At 48.6% G+C, this 21,474-nt stretch overlaps 1 protein-coding gene across 1 annotated transcript; it reads left to right on the top strand.

The window, feature by feature from the left end:
- Window positions 1–2,988: 2,988 nt before the first annotated feature.
- On the top strand, window positions 2,989–21,390 carry LOC121138299 (spidroin-1-like; the record flags this gene model as incomplete). Its single annotated transcript, XM_040741032.1, has 4 exons — window positions 2,989–3,123; window positions 3,224–3,507; window positions 7,023–7,102; window positions 20,898–21,390. Coding segments are annotated over 4 exons (696 nt in total), but the record flags the coding sequence as incomplete, so codon positions are not given.
- Window positions 21,391–21,474: the final 84 nt, after the last annotated feature.

Below are 21,474 nucleotides of genomic sequence, written 5' to 3'. Positions count from 1 at the left end.
TTGTTAAACCAAAAATGGCTTCAGCAAGAATATGAGATGGAGGAACCTCTGCACTCTCTTGCCCTGTCACTCTGGGGTTGTTGGTCAATCAGTCTAGCTAAATTGGTGAGTTCCTGGTTGGATGAGAGAGCCTGCCCCAGAAGGTAAGGGAAAGGCAGAGAGTGATTGAGGAAGACGTTTGATGTTGACCTCTGGCCTCTACACACATGGGTATGCACAGCACATTTACAGGACTGGACTTTAGGACAGTAAGTTTTTTTCTAAAGCATCAAATGGCCCCACCTATCTTGGTGAATTATCTGACAGATCAGGAACATGTTCCTTCTTTTTACCCTCCTCTGTAACACAGGATTTAAAAGTCAGTCGGAGAGCTGGGCAGGCGTGATGCAGGAGGCAAAGAGAGGCAGGTGGATCTCTGTGAGTTCGAGGCTGGCCTGGTCTACAGAGCAAATTCCATGACAACTAGAGCTACACAGGGAAACCATCTCAGAAAACAAAACAAAACTAAACTAAACTTAGGTTAGTCTGAGAACTACATTTCCCAGCATTCCTTATTGGAAAGGTTACTAGTTAATAACCTGCCTATGAGAAATGTAGTTCTTTCTCATTATTTATAGTAGTTATGTCCTATTGTCGTGAATGCTAAAAAAAATAGTACTGAACTCTTGTTCCAAGAGAGAGAATATGATTGGATTTCTTTTAAATCTTTGGTCATACACTCTTGTCAGCCAAACAGCGTCTTGGATAATTTTATTTTTTGTGTTCTTTTTTTGGAGGGGGGGAAAGACCCTTTCATTGATATTTCAATGCCTAGCTATCTGTCTATTGTATCTATCATCTATCAATCGTATCTACCATACATTCTATCATCTATTATTTATCTACCTATCATTTCCATCTCTTAATCATCTATCAATCACATCTACTATCTATCATTCACAATATATGAGTCATCTAATCAATCATATTTATTAATCTATCTATTTCAACCAACAGAACTGTGTATGTTTTCTATAACACAGTTACTTTCTCAGTAAGGTAACTAACAGACTACAAAGCTTAGAAACTCTAAATGGCAGCCGGGCGTTGGTGGCACACGCCTTTAATCCCAGCACTCGGGAGGCAGAGGCAGGCGGATCTCTGTGAGTTCGAGGCCAGCTTGGTCTACAAAGCGAGTCCCAGGACAACCTCCAAAACAATACAGAGAAACCCTGTCTCGAAAAAAAAAAAACAAAACAAAACCCCTCTAAATGGCATTTAAGCATTATGCTTAGGGACCACTTGACACAATGAAGTCACCAGAAAAGCACAAAGAGTCAAAAGATAGCAACAAATGAAGGCACTTATTGCTGAGAACTGAGACATGAAGGCAGACCACCATTGAAAAGGTTTTAAATGGTATGTATGTCTTGTCTGCATGTATACATGTGCATCATGTGTGTGCTTGGTGTTCAGGAGTCCAGAAGAGAGGGCCAAATCCCTGGAACTGGAGTTACAAATGGTCATGGTCATGAGCCACTTTGTAGGGGCTGGGAGCCCAGTGCTCTTACCCGCCAAGCTGTCTCTCCAGCCTTGCATACCATCATTTTGAACTCAGCTGGGAATTTACACTTCGTTATTCTGCACATGTCTCCAAGTGTCCATGTTTGGGTTAAGAGATAACTTGAGTAGGCTAGTTGACAGATGCAGAGTTGGAATCTATGGTAGGACTGCCTGTAATTTCATTGCAGCATGCCTATGTCTACCCTCTGCCAGGGCGTAGGAAAGATGGTAGACGTGGCATCTTCATTGAGAGTTGACTGTCATGTTCCCCATTCCTCTGAGAACCACCAGAGTTCCTGGGATCCTTATTAGAGTGTAAAATTCCTTGCCCTGAGAAATATCCTCCAATCCACTCACCCAGTCCTACGTGCATTTTTGAAGAAGCATCCTGAAAATGTAGTTCTCGGGGTAACCCTCTGGCACCTGCCAGCACAGACTGGCTACTTCCATTATTCTTGGCATATACCTCCTCCACCTCTTTGGCTAAGTGTAATATCATCACCTGTTAGTGTGAAATTTAACTCTAGTTACTATCAAAGAAAGCAGGAGTTGGCACTGGGGGCAGCACTGAGGGAGATGCTTTGTGGAGGGGCTCCTGTAGCACCCCACAGCCCAGAGACACCCCCAGTTCCATTATCAAAATGAAGGATGCTGTATTGGCTACTGAGTTTGCTGCGACAAACACCTGGTAGAACAGTTTAGGAAAGGAAGGGCTTATTTTGGTCCACAGTTTAAAGGTTCAGTCCGTCATGGGGGAAGGCGTGGTGGCATGGGCAAGGGGACAGTTTCCAGGCTCACCCCCCAGCTTGGCCTGGTCTTGGGCAAGATCCTCCTCAGGTCTAACATTTACCAGCTGTGAAATACGTGGATCAATCCCAAGAACCTCTAAGTGTAGACTGGGCTGTGATTATCTATGAGTTGTAAAGAATGGGCGCTAAGGTGATGATGTCTTGCTCACAAAGCCATTTTTTGTTGAAAACGAGAAACTCTTAGGTAGGAATTTAAGTGGGACAATGTGTGAGGCCTGGAAGGATATGTGCAGAATAAGCGCCCACTATTTCTAGGCAGGGGGTGGGCGTGGCGGGCTGTTAAGCCCTAAGAGGGCAGCTGAGCATCCCTACAAACCTGAGCTTTGCAGGCTGAAGCCCAGGTCAAGGCCGGTGGGGGACCGCAGCTGCAGCGGCTGCGCAATGGCTTTAGCAGTCGGTTCATTTGCGTGTCTCCGCCTCTGAGACAAGCTGGTTGGAGGAGCCCGGCATGGTGCTGCACTGATTGGCTGAGACACCCGCCATTCCTACCGGAGCAGACGGTTCCTACTGGGGCTGGGCACCGGCTGGGTCCCGCGTCGGCCCCGCGTTTCAAGTTTGCGCCCGGCCTAGCCTAAACCCGGCTTGGCGCGGCCCCGGCCTCTGAACGAAGGCGCCGCTGCTGCTGGGCCTCTCGCAGGACCATGAGGAAGCGGCGGCAGCCACTGTGGCCCTCGTCAAGGTGACCAGCCGGGACTGCGGCGGAGAGAGAGGCGGTGAGAGGAGCGGCTGGCGGGGCGGGGTGGGGCGGGGCCCAGGGCTCGGGCAGCTGCAGGTGCGGGGGGGCGGGACCCCAGGCCTGAGGGGCCGGGGCGGGGCCTCGGCTCGAGGGGCGGGACCATGGCCGGCTCGGGTCCCAGGGCCGCGAATGACAGCGTGTGGGGGGTGGCGATGGGGAAAAGGGCGCAGGTGCGGGAGGCGGGGCCCGCGGCCGGAGGGGGCCGGGGTCGGGGGCCTTGGCTCTGTGCGTGGGGCTCGGGCGGCCTCAGGGCCCAGGGGAGGGAGCTAGAACCCGTGTGCGGGGTAGCGGCGGGGAAAGGGCTCAGGTGTGGCGGCCTGGAGCAGCAGTGGGACGGGGCTGTGAGGGGAGCCTGGGGAAAAGCACAGGTGCAGTGGGCGGGGCTGAGGATCCTCTGCTGGTCCGGAAGCGGGGCTGCAGGTGAGGAGCCGCGGGAGGGTGAGTGGGCCCCACTGGGAAGAAGGGAAAGCTGCCTATTCTGGCGTCCCGGGCTTTGGCTGCTCTGAGGGCTCTGGAGGCGTTCGCGGTGGCCTCATGGAGGGGCGGGGTCAGGCCTGCCTGTGTCTTTGCTGAGTCGCACTAGGATTGCAGCTGCCCTGGTTAATAGGCCGGCCGCTTCCCTGTGCCACTCCAACCCCAAAGTGGGGCGCACTGTTTTTTTAACTCCCCTGTTGCTGTTGAAGGGGCATGGGTGGATTGCGGGGTGGTTAACTTTCATTGGCTGATCGGCTGTTGGAAAATGTGCTCCTCAAGAGTAGTCGTTGGTGCGATGCTCGAAAGGGTTCTGGATTGTTGACTCCTGGCAGCAGATGCTCATACATATTTTCTCAGTGCTGGTCTCAAAAAGATCGAAACCGTAGCGTGGTGAGGGTGAAGAGGAGGGACCTGGGGAAGAATTCAACTTTTTGGTTGTGTGACACATGGGGGTTATTTTGCCGTTTTGAGTGTTTTGTTGTTTGCGACATGAGCATCCCGGTGCCTAATTGTGACTTTCCAGGAGCCAGAGGGGGATTGCTGGTCAAGAGGTGGCAAGAGGCCTCTTTCTTGAGAGTTTGGAATAAGATTTGTGGTGAGGAGACCCCCTCCCGGCCCCCCCAAACTAGTGGCGTTTTAGATCATGGTATTTCCTGTGAGGCCTTGGAACAGGCTACTGCAGGCTGGGGAGCCATGGTCAATAGAAAATGTTGGCAGACCTTTAGACCCCGCCCCCGTGAGGACTCTAAGCTAATGGGTTAGGTTTATAATGGAGCCCTATGGGATTACCCACTCCCATGCAACTTGATTCTGCCATATTCCAGAAGGAAGACTTCAGGATGAGGAGCACTTCAGACCTTCATTAGGTGTTTACAGAGACAGAGAGGAGAGAGAGATGACAGGGCCTCTGTGCCCTAGAAGAATCCTTTATCTGCATGTGACCTTTCGGTGTCCCTCAAAGCAGTTGGCCAGTCTGACTTGCAATGCTTTCTCCCTGTGTGGACTTCTTGCTGGCTTACATTTGTCCTCATTTTAGAAGGTTGGGACTTTTGGAAACCAAACACCACGGTGCTGGCCTACAGCTGGTATGGTGATCCATTGTCATCATCAGGGATAGGCTCTTGTTGGGGGAACTCTTGTTGGCAGGTACTAGGACTAGAAGCAGTATGTCTGAGTTGTTCCACCCTGTCTTGGCAGAAGCTGTGAAAGTGTCACTTAGGACTGCTCATGTCCTGTGTGTTGAAATGAAATCCTAAGCCTGGTGACTGACTTTGAGAGCACATACCAGAAAATGAGATGATTCTTTTTTCTCCTTGAACATATCTTTACTCCTTTTGTTTTGTGTTTGTGTATGTAACCGTGCATGTGGCGGTTAGGGGATAACTTGTGGGGGTCTGTCCTCTGCTTCTACCAGGTGGGTTCCAGGTATCACACTTGGGTGTCGAGGCACCTTAACCTCTGCCGCACGTCACAGGCCCCATGATTGGCTTTTCATTTTGTTATTGGGGTGATAGCATTTAGAGCTGAGAAAAAACTGCATAATAGAAAACGGTTACCTCGCCGGGCATTGGTGGAGCACGCCTTTAATCCCAGCACTCGGGAGGCAGAGGCAGGCAGATCTCTGTGAGTTCGAGGCCAGCCTGGTCTACAGAGCTAGTTCCAGGACAGCCTCCAAAACTACACAGAGAAACCCTGTCTGGAAAAACCAAAAAAGAAAAAAAAAAGAAATCTGAAAACTGTTACCTCTGAAATCCATTGTGGTCTGTCCTCAGCCTACTCCTTAGCAGCTCTGACTTGGTAAGCAGGCAGATTGGCTTGAAGCCTCCCACTATTCTTTCTGCTGTGTGAGCTAGCAACAGCCTTTTACCTTCTCAGAGCTTTGATTTGCTTTCTTTAACAGATGAAGAACAAGCCTGAATATCTTGTAAATTTGTTGTGAAGAACCAATAGTCTATTGAAGGTGCTTCAATTACTTGGCACAGCAGTCTTGGGACCTTTCTCTCCCTGCCCTGTCTCCTGCCTGCCTGGCTCCCAACACCGATTGCTCAGAACAGCATGTGGCATGCAGGAGTTGAGGACCAGGGATTCTGAGGCCTCTGCTTCTTATGTAATCTTGAACGAGTCTCCTTCCCTTTCCAGATCTACGTCTCCTAGCTGAGTGGGAGAATGCTGGACTGTGGGATTCTTGGGAATGTTAACTATGGCTTCTGAAAAGCAGGAAAGCAGAAGCCTGTGACCCATGGTTTAGTTCTTTCAAAAATATCTGTCTAGGGACTGAAGAGGTGGCCTCAGCATTTAGGACACTTGGTAATCTTCCAGAGGACCTGAGTTCAGTTCCTAGCACCCACATCAAGCAGCTCACAGCAGCCTGTTCCAGAAAATAAAACAGAGCATTTAGCTCCTGTCTGGCAGCTGGTAGGGAGTTAGGAAATCTTCACTGAAGGAGCAGAGGAAGGATGTTCTCTAGGAAGGTGGTCTGGCTGACTGTTGCCACTGCTTGTAGGTCTGTTGTGCCTTCAGCGTGTTTTGTCTGTTAAAGAAGAGTGCCACAGACAGGTGTAGCGGTGCACATCTTTAATCGCAGCGTTCATGAGGCAGAGGCAGACAAGTCTCTGTGCTTTCAAGGCCAGTCTGGTTTACATAGTGAGTTCTAGCCCCCTCAGGACTACATAGTGAAATCTGGTCTCAAGCAAAATAAAACTGCAGTGTTATAGTGGAATTTATGAGCTTCAATGTGAAAGACAAAAAGCTATGAAACAGGAAGAGTTAAATTGGGGTGAGGATGGGAGGAAGGATGAGGGGATACAGGGAGGGGTAAAGTCTTATGGAAACCTACTGTAGACACTTTCGTATAAAAAGTTAAAATAGGGTTACCCTATAACAGAGTGCCAATGCCCCACTGCTAGTGGGCACTGCAGACTAGCAAAGTTCAGTCTCAGCCATTAGTTAGCCTCTTCTGGAGTTGTTGGCCATAGGCTATTGCCAATACTATTGGTTACTCTTCAGAACTTGATGCTAAGACCCTGTTGCTAAGCCGGACGGTGGTGGCGCATGTCTTTAATCCCAACACTTGGAGGCAGAGGCAGGGGAATCTCCAAAAGTTCGAGGCCAGCCTGCTCTACAAGAACTAGTTTCAGGACAGCCTCCAAAGTCACAGAGAAACCCTGTCTTGAACCCCCCTCAAAAAAAGACCCTGTTGCTGAAGATGCCATATACTTGAATCATAGAACATTGAGAGCCAAATCTGATACTCACCCAGAAGCTTCATTCCTACTGGTTAGCTTCCATAGTGCTGTATACCCTTCCAGCCATGCAAGCCACCATGGGAGAACAGTAATCTTCAGCCTTACCCAACTAAGAACCCTAGGAATCATAGTGGTTGGCCTGGCAAGACGTGGCCACTGGTGTACTAGTGGCATGAATGCCATGGTAGTAACCAATCATTTTCTGATTGGATTTAGGCGTACCTCACAAGATGAAACCAATACCTGGGACTGTTATGGGGCCAAGAACCTGTGGCTAGACAGGCCATATGCCCCAGGTAAGAACCTACTAAAATTATTATAGACAGTATTAAACCAACTCCTAATACTTATTGTTATACCTGCAGAGTAGAACATCCCTCGGCCCTCTTCAGGGAAGCTTGTTGCGATAGATGGCAGTTAACACGGAGACTCACAACTGGTCAAGGTGCAGAAAATAAGAGATGGTGGAGTACCCAGCACTAGAGGGGACATCTGTATCACATCCTCCTAAGGCTCAAGGGTATTAAAGAAGAAGGGGGGATGGAAAGACCCATAGGTGGTGGATGACTATGAGGGCAGGGCTGGAGACCTGTGCAAGCCCAAGCTAGACCAAATCCCAGCATGGAAAGGGCAAGTGGGCATGAGGGGCCACCCGTGGCTAAGAAGCTATTGGCAACTGACAGCTGCTGGGAGGGTGAGAGTCAGTTTTCTTTAAGTGCATTCGTTTTCTATGCTCCAGTAGAAAGCCACACATTCAAGAATATATGGGCAGAACAAATTTGACTTGATGGGTTTAAAGCAAAAAAAAACAAAAACGAAGAGGGCACAGAGTTGGATAGGTAGGGAAGGGTGGGTCTGGGAGGAGTTGGGGGGCTATGATCAAAACACATTATACAAAATTCTCCAAGAACTAGTAAAAAAAGAAAGAAAACAAAGCTATCCTACAGTTCTGCCTTACTGCACACTGAGCTCATGCAGTGTTTGTTCAGTAGTCTTTCTTGTTCATAGTCATTTCTTTTAAATAGTGTTGTAAAATTTTTAGCTCTTAAGTTTAAACAAAATTTACAGGGATAATTTTAAGTAAGTAGGAGCTCAGCTGTGAGGTGTCTGTCTTGCTTCAAGCTGCCAGTTCCTAGTCCTCTCCCTGGAGGCAGATGCTATGACCAGTTTTTCTTTTCTTTTCTTTTCTTTTTTTTTTGTTCTATGTTTTTTCTCTTTAGCAGTCTATGCAGACCCCTCCTCCCCGCCTCCATCTTGGTATCACTTTCTCATTTGGAAATGGTTCCAACAGTGGGGAATGTTCCAGCTGGTACTCTAATACTGTAAGCACTGGTTTTTATCCCCCACCCCATGATGTTACTCAGCCCTGGCTAGCAGGCAGTATTTAGAAAAAGAGATGCCCCTTTTTTCTTCTCTAGGAATGAAATGGCTTTGGTCCCAGTGAACAGTAGGTTAAAGGGCAGTCCATGTGTCTGGGTGTGGGACAGGGAGCTGAAAGAGAGGAAAGGTGATTTGTTCACTGGCAATTAAGAACTGATTTTCCATTGAGTCTGTGATTTGAAGTCTAGCCCTGGCACTTACTGCCTGTGTAATAGGGGACAGCTTACTTACTGGTCTTGCATCTTGGTTTCCTTGTCTGTAAGGTGGATGATGACAGGCAGATCTGTCTTGGGGGTTTGTGCAGAGGAGAGGACAATCTGCTTGCAGAGCATGCAAGTGTAGATGCAGGCCATGTAGATGCCTGGAGCAGGTGAGCTGCTGTGACTCATAGCCTGAAGCGGACTCTGTTCCTTGCCAGTAGATGCTCACTGGGCAGTTAAGGGCAAGTGTGGAGACATAGTGTGGGTGTGGTGGTTGAAAAGAAAATGGCCCCCAAAGGGATTGGCACTTTTAGGAGGTGTGACTTTGCAGAAGTAGGTGTGGCCTTGTTGGAGGAAGTGTGTCACTGTGGGGGCAGGCTCTGAGGTGTCTTTTGTTCAAGCTTCACTCAGAATAACATTCAGTACACTTCCTGTTGTCATCTGATCAAGAAGTAGCCAGCACCGCATCTGCCTGCACGCTGTCATTGCTCCCTGCTATGATGATAATGAACTAAATCTCTAAAACTGTGAGCCACCCCAATTAAATGTTTTCCTTCAGAGTTGCTGTAGTCATGTGTCTCTTCACAGCAATAGAAGCCCTAACTAAGACAGTAGACATACAGACAGGACTTTTGAGATGTTCGCAGGCTGTGTTGAGAGACACTCCAGTCGCTGGTTATAGAGCAGAGTGGCGGGCTCAGCCGTAGGGCCTCATTTTTCCTTTTCTTTTTCCAGACGGGGTCCCTCTGTGTAGTCCTGGCTGTCCTGGAATTTGCTCTGTAGAGCCAGAAGGATCTGAGTATGCCGTTCCCATTGCCTAAACCCTTCTGTGTGTTTAATTCCTTAAAGAAAGGAGACCAAGTCACTAGCCAGGCCTGCCGACGAGCTCTCTAGATAAGTGTCTGTTGTAGGTATCTGGGTCCCTGGTGCAAGATCTGCAGTGCCAAGAACTGTAGCTGTTTGGCTCACCAATGGTATCTGGTGGTTAGTTAAATGTGTGAGGAAGGAACTGATGAAGAAAATGGACTGATTTAAATCCATATAACAAGAAGATTGTTAGCTCAGAGGTCCCTTCCATCCTGTAATATCAGAACATTTTACAGTGCTCAGAATATCTCAGTGACAGTCCACCTACAGGGTAGGCAGGGTAGGCAGGGTAGGTGTGGCGCACCTAAGACAATGGAAGCTCAGTGGGTTGATTGTCCAAGGTGTGGCTAAGAGAGAGTTGGGCTCTTTTGCCTCTTTTCACATCCCAGAAACCTTAAAGTCTGATCTGGCTCACCTTGTGGGGTCACAGGTGAGGCGAGGCAATGGAGCTGCGTTGGATAAAAGCACCTGTTATAGTTTTGCTTGATTTTTTTTTTTGAGACAGGGTTTCTCTGTGTAGCTTTGGTGCCTATCCTGGCACTCACTCTGTAGACCAGGCTGGTCTCAAACTCACAGAGATTAGCCTGCCTCTAGTTTTGCTTGATTTTGTGTATTTTAAATTTCCTATCATTGGATTTGGGGAGTTAAGTTCAACTTAAAAAGTGTTCGGACTTTCTAGTAAATAGCTGGATAGTGATCATTAATGTGTGTGCTTGGTGATGACCAGAATTAAGATTTGGTTCTGTGGGAAGGTTTTCAATGATCAGGCATTGCTGCTTGGTGTGTGGCCTTCTTGCTGCCTTCAGCTCATTTTCTCATGTAACTTATCTTGGGCACCTTTGCACCTAGCACCCACAGTGCTTCTTCTCATCAGGTGGAGTGCCAGTCTGGAAGTTCATGCTTCTGCCCTCCCAACACGAGGGCAGAGAGTTTGCTGCTCAGTTGTCCTGACCTCAGCTATGTGAGCACATCCAGTGAGTATAGCAGTCTTGCAGCAGCTGCTAGCAGGTTATACATGGCTGCTGATAAAGCATGTCAGTGGTTAAGGGTTTATCTCAGAGGCAAGGTGTTTTGTTGAGTTGATATTGTGATTGTAAGGGAGCAGGACTAAGTCCTGACTGGGGATGGGGCTCTGCTGTCTACCTGGTGATGGTGGCTGGCTAAGAAGAAACATTGTGGGCCTAGAGAGATTGTTAAAAGCACTGGCTGCTCTTCCAGAGGTCCTGAGTTCAATTCCCAGAAACCACATGATGATGGTTCACAACCATCTGTACTGAGATCTGGTGCCCTCTTCTGGCCTGTGGGAATACCTGCAGGCAGAACACTATATACATAGTAAATAAATATAAAAAAAGAAGAAATAGTGTGTAAATGGAGGTTTCTGTCCTGCAGCTGTTCAGTCCCAAATAAACACACAGAGGCTTATATTAATTATAAACTGTTTGGCCTATTGCTCAGGCTTATTACTAACAAGCTCTTACAACCATGTTTACCCCCGTGGCTTGGTACCTTTTCTCAGTAAGGCATTCTCATCTTGCTTCCTCTGTGTCTGGCTGGTGACTGCGTCTCTGCCTTTCCTCTTCCCAGAAGTCACCTAGTCTCAGAGCCCTACCTATACTTCCTGCCTGTCTATATTAAACCAATACAAACTGACAGATGTGTCCAGTGAAGAAGGACATTGTCTCCCATCAGCAGTGTTTCTGTCCTTCAGCTTCCATTGTGGATTTTGGCTGGGAGTTGCAGGGGAGCTTCTTAGTCTTGGGAGGGCCTTGCAACCCAGTTTTGTTAGCATACCCCGTGGTGCTCCTGGAATGGGGGGGGAGGGAAGCTGGCACTCTTCACAGGGGCTTCTCCTGCCTCCTGGGTGGCTCCTCCTTAAGGATATGGCCCCTGGGGTCTACTGTAGGGGATGGTGGGACTGCTCAGGAGGGCTGTGTGGTGAGCAAAGGGTGCTGGGAGAGCCGGGATGGGAGCACTGGGCATAGTGGAAGGTCGGGGAGGGGCGAGAGGAGGCGTGGTCAGCCGAGAAGGAGACCCCCCGTGCAGGCACCGCCTCTGCCAGTCAGTCAGTCATGTCCTGACTCTAAAGTACTACTTTTATTTTCCCTGAGTAAAGACTCAGAGAAGGTCTTTGTGGCAGCCAGTCTCTCAGAAAACCTCAAGAAATGATTGAAGCCTCCTCCTGCTGGTCCTGTGGGAAGAAATCTCTGGCCCTTGAGCAAGTAGGGTGTTGTCCCCCCAATCTGCCCAACATTCAGGGGTCCAGGAAAGATCTGCAGTTCTAGTGGAAGGATGTGGGTCTGGATCTAGGATAGGCTGGTCATCAGAACTGTCGGAAGAGGACCTGGGAAGGTGTTTAAGCAGTTCTGATGGACTGATGTGGCCTGGAGTGTCACAGAGTGTACAGAGGCTACCCAGATTGCTGTGGGGTGGAAAGACTAACGAACTGCTCAAAGTGAGAGTTTCAGTAAGCCCGAGAACCTGGCTGGGATCAGTTTACAGAACCCGCTGATGGGCCCGTGGGAAGCCGGTCTGTGTCAGGAACCCCCGAGAGAACTGAGTGTATACTGCAGGTACCCAGGAGTTGGGGGCTGGGCACGCTTGAGGGACACAGCTAGCCTAAGTGTGGGGCTGGAAGGAAGAGGAAAAGTGGTTGTGTTGGTTGAGCTGAGAAGGAAATGGGGCTGAACTGTGAGGAGGGGTCAGGAGCATGTGTAACAGGCAGAACTTGAAATGCCAGGCTGCCCTTGTGAGACAAGGCAGAGAGGGTGGTACCTCAAATCCCACCCTAGACCAGATTCCCAATCTCAGTGAGTCAGTGAGAGTGCTCCAGCTGGCAGACAGTTCTTGGTGAGCTACCCAACCTTCCCAGGACCTTGGCTCAGTTGATTTTCATGTTTAATTAACATTTTTATTATTATTGTATGTGCAAGTATATGGTGTGTGTGTGTGTGTGTGTGTGTGTGTGTGTGTATGTGTGTAAGGACTCAGGCATTATGCTGGCCTGCCCCTCTCCCCTGGCAGAATGCACTCAGGCGGTACTCTGATCAGCCCATGACTACTAGTCTGCACGCAGGCACAAAGAGCCCCTTTAAAGAAAGACCACTGCCCACTTATGCTCTCTTTCCCGCTGTTTCTCTGGAGGGCAGGCGGGGCCTTCGTTGTCCTCCCCCCTCTTCTGTCTCTGTGTCTCTTTACCTCTGTTCTCTTTCTTCCCCCTCCCCTCCCCTTTCTAATAAAACTTCTCACTTACGCTCTGTCTGCCTGGCATGTTTGTCCACTGCTTCCGACAACTTTACCTGCCATGGAATCCCCCAAGGTTCCCCTCGCGCTTTATAATAACAATGTGCACCATGGTACATGGGTGGAGGAGCACAGCTTTGGGGAGTGATCTGAGGATCAAGTTCAGAGCTGTGCAGCACGCACACACTTTTACCTGCCCGCCCATCTCGCCAATCCTTATTTTATACTTATCTCTGGTCTCAATGTGTTGCCCAAGCCTGCCCTGAACTTGTGGTGGATCCTTCTGTCTCAGCAGCGCAGGTGCTTGGATAAGCCTTTCACCAACTGTCTGCTCGTCTTCCATGGCTGCGACAGCAGCACCCACCTCAGACAGTCCTTGTAAGGACTCAGTGGTATGTTATATGGGCAGGATGCCTGGTGAGGTTCTGTTACAGGGTAACTCTTCAGTAAATGATGATGTTCCTGTCGCCTGAATACCTTTTCAGATACCACCACTGGATTAAACTGACCAATGGAACACACACATGAAGTTAGTGTCATCAAGTTCAGCTGTGTGAACATGTGAGAAGGAAAACCAGATTCATGGGCACAGAGAGTGTTGGGGATAGTAGGGGAGCATGGTGGTTATTAGTAACTAAGTCAGGAAGTCACAGAGAACACGCCTTGATGGGAAGTGACAGCACAAGATCCCAAGCCTTGGCAGCGGGTCCAAGCTGACTGTGAAGGAGTCATCCCATTCCTGCCTGGGCGAGGAGGACAAAATGTTTTCAGTACCCCCACCACCTCCGTGGGTATCTTAGTTGGCATACCATGGTGTGCGGCATTAGGATTATTTCCTAATGTTTGTCCTTTAACCCCAAAGCTTCATTTTTTTAGCTATGCTTGTTACATAATAACCTTTACTAATGGGCACTGAATGAACAGATTAAAATAAATTAATCAGTGTTTGGTTTTTTCCAGAGCATTTAAATGTGATAACAGTGATGACAACATAGATTCTAAGTGTTAGTAAAGATGTAGCATGATTATGAGGTGTTGTATAAGACATTATAAAATAGTAATGTTCTTTTGGGAAAATGAGTTGGTTAAAAATGAGAATTTTTTCCTTTGGTACTGGAGACTGAACCCAGAACCTTGTGCTTGCTAGGCAAGCACACCCCTGATGGAAACTCCCACCCCACACATGTTAATTTTTTTAAAGCAGTGAAGTCACCCTCATTTGTACAGATTCCTTTCAATGTGTTTGGTTGATTTGTGTAAAACACTGTGTGAGTCTTTGTTGATGGAGAATAGAGATGGCTTGTGTTGATTACCTTTTCTCATTGCTGTAACAAAATGCCTCTGGGAAAAAAATTAAGGAAGGAGGGACTCAAACTGGCTCACAATTTAAGGGATAGGGCCACTGTGGCAGGAAGTCATGATGGTGGGAATGTGAGTCCGTGACATTGTCTGCCATCAGGAGGCAGAGAGGTTTCTTCAGCCCCAGACTGCAGGATGGTACTGCCCACACTAAGGGTCTTTCCTCCTTCCTTAAACCTCCGCAAATGCCCTCAGAGACTTCTGAGTGGGATTCTAAGTCCAGTGATGTGGGCAATGAAGGCTGAGCTTCATATGACTGTAGCTATTGGGAACCATTTTCTCATTTAACTATTATTCTTTGGGTTGGGCTGCAAGTGTTAGAAATGCAAGAGAAACTGGGCAGTGGTGGTGCACATCTTTAAACGCAGCACTCAGGAGGCAGAGGGATTCAGATCTCTAGTTTGAGGCCCGCCTGGTCTACAGTGTGAGTTCCAGGAGAGCCAGGGCTACACACAGAAACCCTGTCTCAAACAACAAAACAAAGAAATGCAAGAGAACAAATACATAATAAGATACAAGTTTCTTCTTCATGTGTGAGAAGTTAGGAAAGGTTATTGGCTCAAAGTAGGTAAGGAGCATGCTGGGTCAGAGACCTAAGTTCTTTCTAAATCTGAGGCTATCTCATTGTCCAAGATGGTTGTTAGAGCTCTATCTGCATTCCAACCTTCAACATTTGAGGCCAACTTGGGCTACAGTGTGAGACCCTATTTCAAAACAATGTAGAAAACAAAGAACAGACAAGTAAAAAAGGCAGAAAAACTAACACTAGTGCGATGCACCCAGAAGATTTAGCCTGTAAGGAAGTTTGCTCATTAAACGGGGATAGGTGTCCTATCATCTGTGTTGCCCTCTTGGGGAAGTCAAAGATGCTCTGAAAGATGAGATATCAGGCTGGGAAAAGAAGGGACTTGCTGACTGAAGGATGTTAGAAAGTAAATCACACATGCCAGCGTCAGAAGTGAGAAGCGGTACCCATAGTTGGGGAGTGTCTTGGGCTCGGAGCAAGGAAACTGATGAGATGCTTGAACGAGACGGGCCAGTGTGTGGCCTCCAGAGTGCCTAAACTGGAGGTCAGTACGGTGGTTAGAAAGAGCCCTCAGAGTTGGGCGGTGATAGTGCACGCCTCTAATCCCAGCACTCTCGAGTCAGAGGCAGGTAGATCTCTGAGTTCGAGGCCAGCCTGGTCTACAAAGTGAATTCCAGGGTAGCCAGGGCTGTTACACAGAGAAACCCTGTCTCAAAAACAAAAAAACAAACAAACAGACATCCTCAATTAAACCAGAAAAAGACCCAAGCCTGCAGATTGTAAGGGCTGCTTGTGAACCACATAAAATAGCAAAATGAACACCTATCATCTAGGTGAAATGTCAATTTCAAAGGCAGTCACAATTTGCACCTTTGCCAAAGCACCCTTCAAAGAAAGGTGCCATTTTGACAAAGTTCATCCACAGTGGCCCTGCCTGGGACCAGTGGAGCAGTGCCATCCCGTTGTGGGGAAGGAACAGTGGCCGGGGGAGTGGTTGCCACCCAGCCGAGTTTCAGATCACATCAGATTGCAACAGGAAGCCATCACAGATACCCCAGCACCCACACTAACACCATTCCTGGAGAAAATGTGATAGAAGGCATGGGCAGACCCTCAGTCACGTGCGCAGGCATGACTGTGGGAGAGGACCAGCAGAGTGGAGCCTTTCCAGGGCGCAGCCACTTCTATGTAACTATGACTGTGATTGCAAAGTAAAACACGAAATGATCACCGAAAGATGATAAAGCATAAAGTTGAGGCAGGCGTGGGATGCAGCTCAAAGCAGAGCCCCTCCCTGCATGCGCGTGCTGTCCCGAGAACGGCGCTGACACGAGGACTGAAGCTGGGCGCCGTCTCAGGCCTCCATGTGTCTGGGTGTGAGCCTTCTGCTCACGGGGTGGCAACAGGTGTGCTACTGCCGGAGCCGCTTTCGGGGCGTTCCTGGGACGCTGTCTCCTCACACTCGAGCAGCTTGATGGACGCCTTTGTTCTGTGCATAGTCTTTGGAAAGCAGCAATGTTCAGGCAGCTGAATGTTGAGTTACCATGTGACCTGGCCATTCCACTCTGAGGCATATACCTCCTAACTGCATTGTAATAGAGTAAAAAACACCCAAATTCCTGTCAACCGATGAATGGATAGAAGGACGGACGTCCATTGTGTGGGCCCCTTGAGCTGCATGCAGCAGACTGTTGTATTAGTACAGCTTCGTGCTGTCGTATGGGTGAACGAGAAACATTCACAGTAAAAGGAAGGCCCGTTGTTGCATGATTCTATTTTGTGACTTGTCCAGTAGAGGCAGATCCTTAGACACAGAAAGTGTCTGAGAACCACTGAATTCCAGATGTTTAAAGAGTAAGTTTGGGTCCCAGAAGTCCTATCTGTTTAAAATTTTTTATTTAAAAACGTTAGTTATGGAAAAAGTAAGAAAACAACAGGGTCACTACCAGCCTCCTCTCAGCTCTTGGGATGTATCTGTCCCCCCTTCCTTCTGTGCTTGCATTTGAGTTGACCAATGTGTCTTTTCCCACAGTGCTTTAGTGGCCTCTCCGTAGGGTTTTTGAAGAAACTATATTTAGGCAACCATATCACACTTGGTTCATATTCACCTCAGGTCTGTAAGTTTGAGAAGCTGTAGGTGTCACTGTTCCCTAGAGATTGTCATGTTTATCCTGTGAACACCTCTTCACTGGAATACCTAATAGGAAGAAGAAATGATGGCAAGACCATGGAGTAGGCAAATTTCTATCCGTGCTGGTGGGAGTGTAAGCTGACTTAGCCATCACGGAAACTAGCATTGTCTGGTAATGCCAGACACAACCTCCACCCCCCCACTAGGTCAAAGCCAGCTTTGAGACTGACACAGAGAGTAGCAGGCTGGTGTGTCCCAGAAACCTTGTTCCGCAATGTTGGCAGCATGACTGACTCAAATTGCCCAAATGGGAAGCAAGGCCAGAGCTTGTCAGTAATAGGATGGACAGATACCCTATTAGGATCCTAGTAGAATGCCGATTCCCTGATGGGACACCAGAGTCAGAAGGGGCCAGTGAGCACCAATTCAGCTAGAAAAGCTGGGTGAACTATAATATTCATTCCCACACAGACACTGGTACATATGCTGCGTGTGTCCCTTATAGATTGGGAGTAGACAAGGCAAATCCATGCTAACAAAAGCCCCAGTAGTGGGTGCCCCTTAGAGGTGGGTTACGATCTTCACACGGCTGCTGGTTGTAAGGGAGAATCCCTCATGGTCTTTCCTCAGGACTGTGTACTCTTAGATGCATTGTACTTCTGTAAACAATTTTATATAAACATTAAGAAAATTGTTTTTAGGACTGATGAGCATAGGGGTCAAGAATGGGCTTGTTTAACCCTCAGAAACAGCTGACCTGAACAAAGGGGAGCTCTTGAACCCCAGACTGATGGCTGGGAACCCAGCATGGGACTGATCCAGACCCCTTGAATGTGGGTGTCAGTGAAGAGGCCTACGTAATCTAAGGAGCCTTGGGTAGTAGATCTGTATTTATCCCTAGCATACAAATGGACTTTGGGTGCCCATCCCACATTGAGGGATGCTCTCTCAGCCTGGACTCTTGGGGAGGGCCTAGGCCCTGCCCTGAATGAAATGACAGTCTATGGATACTCCCAGTGGAGGGCCTCACCCTCCCTGGGGATCAGAGTGGGGGTTGGGGGAGGGGAGAAAGGAGGATTTGGTGGGAGGGTGTGGAAGGAGGGGAGGGAGAGGGAGAGGGACCTGGAATTGACATGTGAAGCAACCTTGTTTCTAATTTAAATTAAAAAAAAAAGAAATGCCACACTTTAACCTTGACCTAATATGTAATCTTTAGTTTCACATGTTCTATAGAGATTTCGAATTTGACATAAATTAAAACTTTCTTCTTGGTAAAAAAAAAATTGCTTTCATGCCAGGCAGTGGTGGCACATACCTTTAATCCCAGCACTCAGGAGGCAGGGGTAGGTGGATTTCTGTGAGTTCAAGGCCAGCCTGGTCTACAGTTCCAGGACAGCCAGGGCTACTTACAACAAGAAAAAAAATGCTTTTATTAGTTAAGTACTTCAGAAATGAATAAAGTACAATTATTTTTAACATATCTTTATCTCTATAATCTTATATTTCTATTTATTTTACAGTGTGTGTAGAGGCTGTAAAATGTACCTTAGAGTGTATATTTAATTTACAAACATATTTAGATATGTTATAAGTGCCTTAAAAAATACAAAGTCGCCACAGTGGATGATGAAAAAGTTAGGTGAGCTGAGGTTACAGTCTTAGGGGTAGGGAGAAAGGGGCACTTTGGAGCAGCCCTGGGGGAGGGTAGAAGTAAACAAGAATAGGCCAAGCCTGCAGGCACTGTTTGTGTGGCATGACTAGTGGGCTGCCTTGTCACCCTGCACTCCCAGGCCTGCCCCTGCCCCCGCCCCTGCAGACAGCCTCACCCTTACTCTGGAGTGCCTTCCTTGCTGCGTTGAGCCTTTGGACTCTGATCTGGTTGTGACCCACCTGATGCATTTTTCCAGTGTTTTTCTTTGAGGTCAGTTCCCCATGCAAACCCTGCATCCTAGGTGAGGAGGGAAAAGAGTAGCTGCCATCGAGGAGCAATACCTGCGATTTTAGAGCAGGCTTTGGCATCTGACATGCTAATGGTAATATCAGATATCGATCCATGGGTAATGTGTTCAGCATTTCAAAGGACAGGGTGAAGCCAGACCTCACAGCATTGAGTCGTATGGGCTTGGAAAAGCAATTCATAAGCCTGTGGCGCATCAGCTTTTCACGGCAGATTGGATGGGTGGCATGAGCCCACTGGTCAGGGGTCACAAAGCCTGACTGGTGTCCTTCCCTTCCCTTGAGCAGGTGATCCCTGGTGCAGCAGAACCAGCAGGACTGTAGTCAGCAAGGCCACCTCCCAAATGGGCCTGGTAGGCTGAGGGAGGGAACGTCAGGCCTCCCTGGTGAGCATGTGCACAGTGGGGTCTGCTAAGCATGAGGATTCTACAAAAGGCCAGTTTGTGGTGATATTTTGCTTACGATCTAACAAATAAAACTTGCCTAAATATCAAGAGTACAAGGCTAGCCACACTAGTTAGCCATAGAGGCCAGGCAGTGGTGGCACACACCTTTAACCCCAGCCCTTGGAAGACAGAGGCAGACAGATCTCTATTAGTTCAAGGCCACACTAAGCTACATGAAACTGATCCAGTCTAAAGAGAAACAGCTCACACAAAGGTGATCTCGAGACTTGGGATCCCCCACCTTTAATCCCAGCACTAGAGAGGAATATAAGATGGAAGGAGACAGGAGCTCAGGCAGTCTGAGGAGGAGTGCAGTCTGGAGATGCGGTCTGAGGACAGGATCGCTGTTTTGGTCTGAGCATTGGTAGAGGTGAGAACTGTCCAGTGGCTGGCTGCTTTGCTTTTCTGATCTTCAGCTTTAACCCAAGTGTCTGCCTCTGGGCTTTTGTCAATAATACCAACTAGAACTTGGTCCCCAGGATGATACTGTTGGGAGGTGGTAGTGGGCCCCTGAGAGGTGGGGGCATAGCGGGAGGTCCTTAGGTCAGTGTGGTACTGCCCGAGACGGAGAATATGGGACCTGAGGTTTTGCCTTGTCTCTGCCTGTGCTTCCTGGCTCATGAGGAGAGCAGTTTGCCCTGATTGAACGGTCGCTTGGAGACATTCTACCCTCACTGGATGGGGACATGCAGAACTCTGAGCCAAATATTTTCTTTTTGTAAATCTATCACCGTAGGTGTTGTCTTATGGTGACAGAGTGCCCCCTCATTCCCATATCAAGCTGTGGGATCTCCTCTAGTCCTCAGGTTGGGGTGTCCCACTGGTCTCTGTTCTCTCCTGGGGCTTACTGTGGCCGCTCCAACAGCTGTCACTCTGTCCTGTGGCTCTTTTTACCCTTTCTTCTCTCCAGGCCTGTGTGTACTCCCCATAGGTGGTTCTCACTGTCTAGATCAGCTACTTTCTTCACCTTGAATTGTCTCTGCTGTGGGCTCTTGGCCGGAGAGGGCCAGCTCAGGTCACTGTAGGAGCTGCAGGTGGCTCTACAGTGATGGGTGAGATGCAGTTGAGGATGGGTAGATGTGACTGTTGTCTTCTCGGGACTGTCTTGTGCTGGCCATCCCCTCCACGCCCTCCCACCGATGGTCACACTTACGCTGGAGGTTCTGCATCCTAGTTCATGGACACCCTTTGCACACATGGAACCCTCCCGTGGCCCTGGCTGCACCTGCACCGTCCCTGCTTTGTATTTTTGCCCTTCAGTCTACTCTGCCTTACCCCCTGGTCTAGACCCTAGCTCCTTGAAGGCAGGGCTGTGTCTTGCTCAGCGTCTCTCTCACACAGTAGCTGTGGACTCCCAGCTCCCACCCCTTTATGGTCATGGCCTTGAGGGAAGGAAACAGTGGGAGAGGTAGAGTATTTTCCTGAAGAAGTGTCAAGGTTCTATTTAGTTAGGAACAGCCACCAAGTGTTAAAGACTGTACCTGGACAGCGTTTTCCAGGTTCTTGTGGCAGCTTCATCCCCTTGAGCCCTGCTGCTGAGGAGCAGAAAGTGAAGCTATGTGGCCAGCTACGCTGTGGAGAATTGATGCGGTTCCCTAAAACGGACCCACTCGTGTGGGGTTGGTTCCCCAAGGAGGCTGCTGGAAGGATCTGTTGATTTACAGTGCAGGGCAGGAAGGGAAGGACTTCAGCTGAGGATTTCTTGGAAGTCACACAGCAAGCGAGTGGCACAGTGGGGTTAGCCTAGGTCAGCCTGGCTCTGAGCGCGGCTTCCTGTGTGCTGGCTGCTGCTGAGTCTCGTTAGGTGCTAAGGATAACTTGTGACCAGGGAGAAGACTCGCTGACCCAGCTGACCCAGCTGACCCAGCTGTGAGCAGAGTTGGTCATGGGCTGGGCAGAGAGGGCTGGCTCCTTCTCCTCAACACCACCCTCATCTATTCCGGCTGTGGCGCCTTATTTGAAATGTCACTTCTCCCTTTCCAGACCTCTTCTGCGATGTCTACTGTGTGGACTTCTTCAGGCTGACCCGGCATCCACACTTACTTACAGCATTCATCAAATACGTCATGAACTGTGTCTCCCTCCTCACTGCACCGGGTCACAACCTGGCCACATCCTTGGCGTACTCCAAGATAGCCAGAAGAGGGTCACTGAGCTACCACCCAAAAACCCTATCCTGACAGCTTTAGTTACCCACAGCCCTCTTCTGAGAAAACCCACTGCATATTCCCACATCTGCCTGAGGCCCTTAGGGCAACAGAATACAGTTTGGCTCAGATTCAGGAGCGATGTGATGTCTAGAAACGGGAGTGGCCGTGTGGGAACGGTATGCTCCATCCTTTATTTCACATCCTCTATTTAAACATGTTTGTAAACATAGTCTCAAAAGATGCGAATGACAGAAACAGTGTATTATTTACCTAGAGTGTTCTTTGATTTTAAATTTTCTTAATAAAAAATGGATTTCCTCTTTTAATTGAGAAAACAACATATAGCCAAAACCAAGAAACCAGATAAACAAAAGCCATGACTTCAAGGCCCCACGCAGAGTATGAAACAC

Source organism: Mesocricetus auratus, unplaced genomic scaffold, assembly GCF_017639785.1.
Source record: "Mesocricetus auratus isolate SY011 unplaced genomic scaffold, BCM_Maur_2.0 contig_11969_pilon_obj, whole genome shotgun sequence".
Classification (NCBI taxonomy): Eukaryota; Metazoa; Chordata; class Mammalia; order Rodentia; family Cricetidae; genus Mesocricetus; species Mesocricetus auratus.
The sequence above is the reverse complement of the archived record's forward strand: the minus strand, read 5'-3'. Positions and strand labels throughout refer to the sequence as shown.